The 9,748-nt window shown below is 39.7% G+C and overlaps 1 protein-coding gene across 1 annotated transcript; it reads left to right on the top strand.

Annotated features, from left to right (window-relative positions):
- Nucleotides 1–5,508: 5,508 nt before the first annotated feature.
- Nucleotides 5,509–9,582, top strand: LOC137591528 (cyclic nucleotide-gated channel cone photoreceptor subunit alpha-like). The gene is made up of 7 exons (XM_068309585.1): nt 5,509–5,641; nt 6,033–6,107; nt 6,653–6,709; nt 7,175–7,297; nt 7,420–7,521; nt 7,602–7,708; nt 7,800–9,582. The coding sequence occupies exons 2-7, from the start codon at nt 6,043–6,045 to the stop codon at nt 9,152–9,154; spliced, it is 1,809 nt and encodes a 602-aa protein (XP_068165686.1). The 5' UTR covers nt 5,509–5,641; nt 6,033–6,042; the 3' UTR covers nt 9,155–9,582.
- The last annotated feature ends 166 nt before the right edge of the window (nt 9,583–9,748 follow it).

Raw genomic sequence — 9,748 nt, 5'->3', positions numbered from 1 at the left:
AGTTCTTGTCTTTGTCACGGCATCCACCACATAATCTGTGAACCGATTAAATGGCATTGTATATAGTCCCACAGCATCATTCAGTCTGCTCTGAGCTGCTGTTGGCAATCCATCAGCAATGATGTTCCTGAGAGCAACGTTGTGGAAAACGTCTTGATCTGGTTGTGCACCAGTTTGTCTGATCCACTCCTTCCGGGTGTTGTGAACATACAGGTAGGCCTGTGGGCTCTCACTGTCTTTGATTGGAGAAATGATGATGCTGTCAGGTCTGATTCTGGCAGGAAATCGCTGTCTTAACGTTGTCCACAGCACATTGCGATACCTGTTGAAGATGTCTCCATCGTGTACCTGAGTCCCCACATACTGTTCCAGTCCAGCTTCTCGTAGAATGTCTTCCATGTCACTCTTACCGACTGTTTTTCCCCAAAGAGCTTTAAGATCTCCCATTGACAAGATTGTAGAGATTGTTTCTTCTTCAAAAGTAGCAATCCATTTTCCTGCTCCTTCATGAATACAGGGAAGTCTAAGTATTAATCCTTCCAGGTCCATTGTAGCCCAGGGAGCATATTCTCCGGGATTAATAAAGTATCTATCTATCTATCTATCTATCTATCTATTGCAGATTTGGTCTTTTGGCCAGCAGGGGGTGCTCTGATCCCTCTTGCACCGCTGTAGCAACAGGTGGTTCGCGTCACAAATGTGATTTCACCATTCAAATGTCCTCGTTCCTCCACAAGTTCAGTACTGCTAAATGGTAAAGAAGTTTTTGGTCTTGGCGTTGACATGCGTTCTGGAATACTTGGAGGTTCAAAATTCCCCGTTTCATCGTGATGTCTGGGTCTGGGTTTGCCTGTGCGAAGCCCCATGGATTCTTTTGGTCTTGCCCCTTGGCCTGCTCCTGCTTGCCTGGGTGTTGGTGGAGGCAGTTCAGGATAAGAGTCTGATGATTCTTCTTCATCTGCCTCTTCATTGGCTTCTTCCGGTTCTTCTTTGTCATACTCTCCACCTGCTGCCTCAGCCTTTTGAAGACTCCACTTGACTCTGGTACTGAAGCCACTTGTACGTCTGCCTTTCTTTTGTGGTATTTGCCAGGGCACAGGTATTTCATCCTCTTGCTCTGTTTTTGTTTGTTTTATCGAGTCTAATACAGGATAAAGTGCATCCTTCTCCGACTTCATCACATAATCTCCCATTAGCGATACTTTTCGGATCGGTATTTGAGAAGAGTATGTAGGAGGAGACACTTTCTTTCCCGCATCTACTGACTTTTCAAGCAGTTATGTGGTGTTGTAAAATGTGTATATGTGTATGATAATGAATGGAAAATAAGCAGTTATGTTGTGATGTGAGAAATGGTGTAATTAAAATTAAAATATTTCTGTATGTGTAGAATTATGTATGTATCTGTCTATATGATGTTTATGTATAAGTATTATAGTGTATTTTGGTGTATATTTCTGTGTTGTGTGACTCTCTGTCTACCACACATTATTAAACTGCCAGGATCACTATAGTATCAAATCTCTATGTAAGCCACACGATAATAACTAAAAAAATTAAAAAAATGTATATTCAGATATCCCGAGCCAACCACAGACAAAGAACAAATCGTCAAATTACTCGTATCTAGGATGTTTCTGTACTAACTTTGCACACACGCCGCCAGCACAGCTCCTCCAGACACCGAAACAACCAACCGCTCACAATTAGCAATGATAAGCTAAGTAATGCTAAGCTGATTATGCTATCCAAAGCTACTAGGTTACAGTATATTTATTTAAATGTGCTATTTTATGCTAAGCTGACATGCTAAGCTAACATGCTAAGCTAACATGCTAACATTCTAAGCTAATATGATAAGATAATATACTAACATGCTCAGCTAATATGCTAACATTCTAAGCTAATATGATAAGATAATATACTAACATGCTAAGCTAATATGCTAACATTCTAAGCTAATATGTTAAGATAATATACTAACATGCTAAGCTAATATGCTAACATTCTAAGCTAATATGATAAGATAATATGCTAACATGCTATGCTAATATGCTAACACGCCAATGTATGCTAGTCTATGCTAATATATGCTAGTTTATGCTAATTTGTGTCCAGCTCAGTCAGAATTGTCTCAGTGAGCATCTATGAAGTGACACACTTATCAATCAACCCAATTTTCTGACAAAAAAGACTTTTAACTCCACATGAATGTTTTTCACAAGATGGTGTTTGTAAACTGGATAACCTCCAACATGAACCAAAACAGTGTTCTTAAACTGGATAGCCTCCAACCCCAAACATCTAAGCCTTACCCACTATTAGATAAATTAATTCCACACTTACTTTGAATATTCAGTAAAAAAAAATTAAAAAATAAATAGTGCAACAAATGAAAATATTAGACATAACAGTTAATATCAATTATTGGGGTCTTTCGGATAAATCTTTAACTGCGTCTAACGCAATCAAACTCAAACAAAGAGAGAAAGGCAACCATTGGCTAACAGGAACATAAATGACGCACTCCATGTGTTCATCACCCCGTCACCTATGGAAACCGGCCTGAACGGCGTCACAACTCTTCATCAATCATCAGCTCGACAAGACGTTATGACTTCATAGGCGCAGTTCCACACGATTCCACCAACCCTGAAGTTAGAAAACCGTGCAGCACCCGATCTGAACTTCCGTCCTCCACAGCAAACGAGTCTCTAATTTTATTGTGGCTTTCGAAGCTTTGTTTGTTCTTTAAAGATTCAAATAAAGGCCACCCGTGGGCTTTTACCGCTGTGTCCCACGGAAAACGTCGGACATTAACAGTCAAACAAATAATTTATGTGTACAAATAGACTGTCAGCCAGTCACCAAAGACCCATAATTTACTGATTCAATATTGGATCTGACATCTTCACAAAACTTTCTCGCCCAATAGACTGACTTTTCAAACCTCAACCTTTTTATTTTTGTTTTCTAAAGTTTATTGATAGTCACCCATTTAATAAGACAAAAGAGTAGACAAATATTTTCATGCAAAGCAAACAGATATTAAACAGGCAAACAACATAAATTCAGACAAATACTCAACTCACGATGACACTTTGTGGCGGGGTTTCGTTTTTCTTAAGGACAGGAGACAGTGTAAAATACAAGATATTTATTTGTCAATTCAAATCATGTATAGGCTGAGTAGCAGTACAATAATATCATCAATAGGTTGAGTATGAGTCTAGTCATCATCTGCAAAAAGAAGAGATGGAATCTTTTGGTCCCCAAACTGGCCCGGCCCCTGGCTGCTCGTCCTGATTCTGTCCATAAAGATCCTGAACAGAACCATCGATAAAGGGAATCCCTTGAGCGGTTCTGACTGGGCAGAGGCCCGTTCACACACTCACACAGGAGCACCATGATAATTAAATGAAGACATGATCACACCTCGTCCCCGCTGACCTCAGGTGTTCCAGTCAGCTGTTTGAAGCCTTTGTCTCTGTGTGTTCAAAAGATGTCTGTTCATACATTTACAAACTGATTAGGAGCACCTGAACGCACCACTGGTTTGATCGTTGTGAGGTAAGAGTCCTGGAGGTGAACTGAAATGACCTGGGGCGCGTGTGTGTGTGTCTATATATATATATATATATTTATATATATATATATATATATAAATACACATTAAACATTAAAAGTTTAATGTGTATTAAAGTTGCTGTAATCAAAATGAAAAACTACAGAGATTGCTGCCCTGTTAAAAATTTAGATTTGTCAAAATTCTACATTTTATAACTTAAACACGGTTTTATTGAAATGATTAAAATCATCGTAATAAAAAATTAATAAAAAAGTTTTTAATAATGTAGTTTTATGAAAGAGATACCGAACTTGGAGTTGTTGTTTTTTTTTCAGAACACGATGTTTGTTGTGTTATTGTGAGCAGGTCTTTAAACACCTTTTTGTTGGTCCCCAGTTTTCTGAGGAGAGCTTCAGGTCTCAGGGGTAACAGTGATGAATCAATCAGCTCACAGTGATCCGATGAGCAGTGCATCCTGGGAGACAACAAACCGCATCCATAGCAGCTTAGCAATTATGAGTGCACATGGGGCCGGGGGCTGTCTACTAACAAACCTCCCAATGACAGCACTAGCGGCTCTGATTGGAGCTCAGAGAACAGCAGGATGTGAGGAGTGTTCATCAAATGAGTGGATGAAGATTAAAATAAAGAGCATCTTTTTAAACTACAATCGAAGTGAATCTTCCTCAGGGGTCATTTTAACATCAGAACATTTGGTCGGTGTGAATGTGATCCATCATTTCTTCTCTGGTCCCCAAAAACAGTCAACAGATTACGTTTAATCTCATTTGCAGAAGATAATCTGACTGCTCTGTGGCTGTTGATGGATGTTCTCAGGCTGTGACAAACACAGGAAGCATGCTAACATTTTATTTTACAGTTTGCAAAATATGAAGTGATTTTCATTCTATTTTATTTCATTTGAATGATTTTCGAGAGGTTTTATTGGAAATAATTGTAATTTAGCTTGTTCAATTTACTCATCCTTACCACAGGTTACATATGGAGATACACTTTCTTTAATACTGTGAGATTTTCATTTGTCAAAAGCTTTTCCTCGTGCAAATTCAGCACCTGCACTGGTGAGCAGCTCTCACTTTCAGTGTAATGAGGATTCTCTGTGGTCCCAGCTGTCACACCAGGAGATCAGAATCCATGTTGGGGGTGGGGGTGGGGGGGGCAGCAAAGGAAGCAGAGCTGAGATTAGCTGGGTCTGAGGGAGGGGGGGTTGTCCTCCTGCAGGTGGACTCTGATGTCTCACACACTAAGAGGATTTCCTCAGACTCGAAGGGATAGAAGTGAAAATGTGGCTCCGACCCAATGACTCCGAAAATAATGTAGAAACTGAAATAACATCGCAGAAACATGACAATAAAATGTAATAAATTCAATAAAAGTAATTAGACCACAGAAATAATCATAGAAAAAAAACAACAACAACGCGGCACTTTCAAGATTGAAATTATGATTTGTTAGCAGCGTAATCTAGAGTCAATTCAGATAATGAATTGAAATTATCTAGATTAGAAACAGATCCCTTTCACTAGCAGAAACAATAAGTGCGTCTCCACTGTCTGTGCCATTGACGCACAAGGTACAGCAGTTTGACTTCTGTCATGATTGAAATCCTCTGATTTTCAATTATGTTTGATAAAATTGTCTATTCTGTTCATGTCTAGTCTGTGTCTATTAATTTAAAGTTACTGCTGTAAACAAATATAAAGAAAAGTTGTGTGTGTGTGTGTGTGTGTGTGTCCTCTCAGATAGGCTCATTCTCAGGTCTCTTAGTTTGAAGATGCAGAATCCTCCTCTCCTCTCTTCCCCTCCCCCTCTCTTATTCTCAGTTGAAGCTGGTGCAGAGGAGGAACAGAGAACTCGTCCACATTAGAGGAACATCTCATCCGTAGTTCAGCCCGAGGCTGGGCTGCTGCTGTAATCTGTGTTAGGATAGTTTTCATGTCTCTGGATTTCCTCACATTTGATGTGATGGAAGAAGAAGAGAAGGAATAAAATGGGATTCACAAAGAGCTCTCCCTGACGCCTCCTCTCCTCATCATCGTTACTGAGATTCAGGTAAACTCATTTCACACATTCTAACTAGTTCATGTAAAAGAGTCATTGAATGAAAAACTACCCTTAAGAGCTTAAGAGTCACTGCAGGTTGGAAATCTATTTTTAGCCAAAGTAATCTGGGAGGGAAGGATTTAAGTTAACAGTGAGGAAGAATAAACACGGTGCGCTAATGGGACTAAGTAAAGACGCTCTGACTGCCTGTGTTTGAAATCAGTCTGTAAGCCAAACACAGGAAAAACCCTGTGTGAATCATTCAAATCAGACTCGTAACTCTGTAGACCTAAACTACAGGTCATGAAAATGTTCTTTAAACAATTCCAAATCCCGAGTGTATTATTAACAGATAAATTAAATTAATTAATTGATAAAATCCATTGCTATTTCTTCAAAGGTTGTCAAACATGATGCGCTTAGGGAGAAGTTGTGTCGTGCCGATGGAGGCCAACCTGAACAGCACAGAGACCAGGTAACGTCTGCAGGTGTAACAACAACCCAAAACACAACGTATCCGGCAGAAGAAGAGGAACTGTGAATACGTCATTTTATTCATGAAGTTATATACTGAAATGTTTCAAAAAAATGCACCGTAAGAACAAAACTTTAAGTATGTATGCATGATAAAATATGTAAAGTCATGCAACATAACTGTTTGCTTGTTTTTAGTGGACAAGCTATTTCTTCTCAGCCTTGCAAGACTTTATCTTCTCCTTAATCATTTGTCATTTATTTTTCTGATTCTGTTTAATCTAGTTTTTGAAACTATGATTAGTAGAATATATAGGGGGTTTTTTTTGTAAAACTCACAGCAGGACTACTTTGTCAGCATCAAAATGTGTTGTTTCACCACAACACAGCGATGTTAAGTCATGTCAATTGGATTCCAACATGGTCTTCTCCTGCATGCGTACATATTCAATCATCAGTCTCTTAAAATTATAGATATTATGACACGTGAAGTCTGATAATGAGTGCAGTAATGGTCACGACTTTATTCATTTTGTTCCTTTCCAGCGATGGTCGTCTGAACCGAGCCGCACAAAACATGAACAACTGCAACAACAATGACGGGTAAGACAGATGGGTGTTCTCACATAGAGATGAGAGTTAATAACAATAAAATATTATCAACTGTCAGAAATTTGGAGTAAAAAATGTGTAAATAAAACAAAAAAATTTTTTTAAAAAAGGAAAGACAGGTTAGCAGCTTTAAAAACTGCCCAAGTAATTTAGAATTGGCTGTAGTTACAAGTTTATTTGGCTTCTCTTGACTCAACAAATCTCAAAATTGCACAAGGCAGTCGAGGGATATTAGTGTGATCACTTGAAAAAGCGTGTTCAAAAACATCTACTGCTGATCCACGAGGGTCGGAAAATACAAAACAACAATTTTAGATTGCAGAGAACCAAATGAAAATCAAATATTTTAATAGCTACATATATTTTCATGACTGTAATGCATCACAATGCACTAGTGGATTATACATGGATGATAGAGCATTCACCTCATCTGTCTGTGTGTGTTTGTAATGACAGCAAAAAAGATGAGAAGAAAGATGACAAGAAGGACGACAAGAAAGATGACAAGAAGGACGACAAGAAGGAACCCAAAAAGGATGAGAAGAAGGATGACAAAAAGGATGCTAAAAAGGAAGAACCGTACGTACGACATATCCAAAATTTGAAATAAGCTTTGCTGGTTTGAGTAGTTTTGGTTTTGGGTGCGGAAGTGGGAGCAGAAATTAAATTTTTACCTGAATTTCATTCCATTTCTCATTCAGAAAGGAGGTGTGGATCATGGACCCCGCCACAGATATGTACTACTACTGGCTGTGCACCATATCCATCCCGGTGTTCTACAACCTCATGTTACTCGTGGCGAGGTCTGAATTTTTGGTGTTTAAAATCTGTGTTTTTAACATGTTGTTTCTGAGCCCTTTGTCATGCTTGTTCTTTCCTGCAGGGCCTGTTTCAACGAACTGCAATCCGCAAACTCAACCCTGTGGATTGTTCTGGACTACATCTCTGATGCTCTCTACTGTGCTGACATGTTTGTGAGAGCCAGGACCGGTCAGTCGTTGAAACATCATTGGATATGTGCAGTTTGTGACAGGTTACACTTTGATTATATCATGTTTATCATATTCTAATCAATCAACAGGCTTTCTGGAGCAGGGATTGCTTGTAAAGGATGAGAAGATCCTGAAAGAAAAGTACATGAAGACTCGTCAGTTCAGACTGGACATCATATCCGTTCTTCCCACTGATGTTGTGTTCCTTAAAATTGGAATCAACAACCCGGAATGGAGGTTCAACCGTCTCTTCAGGCTGTCCCGACTCTTTGAGTTCTTCGATCGGACTGAAACGCGAACCAATTTCCCCAACATCTTCAGGATTGCTAATCTTGTGCTTTACATTATCATCATTATTCACTGGAACGGTTGTATTTATTTCGCAATCTCCAAGGTGCTTGGCTTCGGTTCGGACACCTGGGTGTACCCAGACACCAAGAATCCCGAGTATGCCCGCCTGGCCAGACAGTACATCTACTGCTTTTATTGGTCCACTCTTACCCTCACCACCATTGGTGAGACGCCACCCCCAGTCCAAGATATTGAATACTTTTTTGTGGTTGCTGACTTCCTCACTGGGGTTCTAATATTTGCTACGATTGTGGGAAATGTTGGTGCCATGATTTCCAACATGAATGCTGCCCGCGTAGAGTTCCAGGCAAAGATCGACTCGATCAAGCAGTACATGCAATTTCGTAAAGTCACCAAAGACCTGGAGGCAAGGGTGGTGAAATGGTTCGACTACCTGTGGACAGAGGAGAAGACCTGCGACGAAAAGCAGGTCCTGAAGAACCTGCCGGATAAGCTAAAAGCTGAGATCGCCATCAATGTACATTTGGAGACTCTAAGCAAAGTGCGCATCTTTCAAGACTGTGAAGCAGGATTACTGGTGGAGTTGGTCCTCAAGCTACAACCTCAAGTGTTTAGTCCAGGGGACTATATCTGCAAGAAGGGGGATATTGGCAGGGAAATGTATATCATTAAAGGAGGAAAGCTGGCTGTGGTAGCCGATGATGGAGTCACCCAGTTTGTGGTCCTCAGCGATGGAGCGTACTTTGGAGAAATCAGTATCCTGGGCATTAAGGGAAGCAAAGCAGGAAACCGAAGAACAGCCAACATCAGGAGCGTGGGCTACTCCGATCTGTTCGCCCTGTCCAAAGACGACCTGATGGAGGCACTAATCGAGTACCCCGATGCTAAGAATGCCTTGGAGGAGAAGGGAAGGGCCATTCTGATGAAAGACAATCTAATAGACGAGTCGCTGGTTGCTGCTACCGATGCTAAAGACTTAGAGGACAAAGTCAGCCAGATCGAAAGTAGTTTAGAGGTCATGACAACCAAATTTCGAAAACTTAACGACCATTACGAATCTTCTCAGCGTAAACTCAAGCAGCGGCTCACTAATATGTCCAACAAGGTTCGAACACTGAGAGAAGACAATTAGTATTAGCCTTGTATCAGGAGATTGGTTGCTACGTCATACCAGTGCTGTAGGACTCTACATATAGAGATAAATAGCATTCCCGTGTCTGAGAAAATACTAATCTTGATGTGAAAGCTGACCATCTTCACCCGCCAAAGTGGCTGGGTAGCTCAATATTTGATTAATATAAAAAAAATATGCAGTAATACAATTTGGTGAGCAATGCTTGTCAATTTCAGTTTAGTTCCTCTCCACTATATTTTTTGTAAACCATTCATTGCTGTGAGACACAAGTAATTGTTACTACTTATTTCAAAATTCATGTTTAACAAAAGCAACAATGTTAAAGTTTAGTATTAAATGTGGGCAAATTTGGTGAACGATACGACCCTTCCAATGCATTTTTGGAACAATTATGTTAATTCAAGTTGGAAGAAAAACCAGCAACATGACCGTGACACTACTTTCCTTTGTGTGTTAAAGCCTTCCAGACTGAATCATAATTATAATAAAAAAATGTACAATTTGTGATAGTTTTCATTATGTGACCAAAAATCTGAGGTTTTCCTTTTTTTCTCACAGTAAAATTGTGACTTCATTTTATTTAACATTTGA

Source organism: Antennarius striatus, chromosome 24 (genome assembly GCF_040054535.1).
Source record: "Antennarius striatus isolate MH-2024 chromosome 24, ASM4005453v1, whole genome shotgun sequence".
Taxonomy (NCBI): Eukaryota; Metazoa; Chordata; class Actinopteri; order Lophiiformes; family Antennariidae; genus Antennarius; species Antennarius striatus.
This window is presented reverse-complemented; position numbering and strand designations above follow the sequence as displayed.

Excerpts from the sequence above, each read along its gene's own strand:
- LOC137591528 (XM_068309585.1), top strand. The coding sequence starts at position 6,043 with ATGATGCGCTTAGGGAGAAGTTGTGTCGTGCCGATGGAGGCCAACCTG. Across the intron at positions 6,710-7,174 it reads AACTGCAACAACAATGACGG|CAAAAAAGATGAGAAGAAAG; the intron begins GTAAGACAGATG and ends TTGTAATGACAG. Across the intron at positions 7,522-7,601 it reads CTCATGTTACTCGTGGCGAG|GGCCTGTTTCAACGAACTGC; the intron begins GTCTGAATTTTT and ends TCTTTCCTGCAG.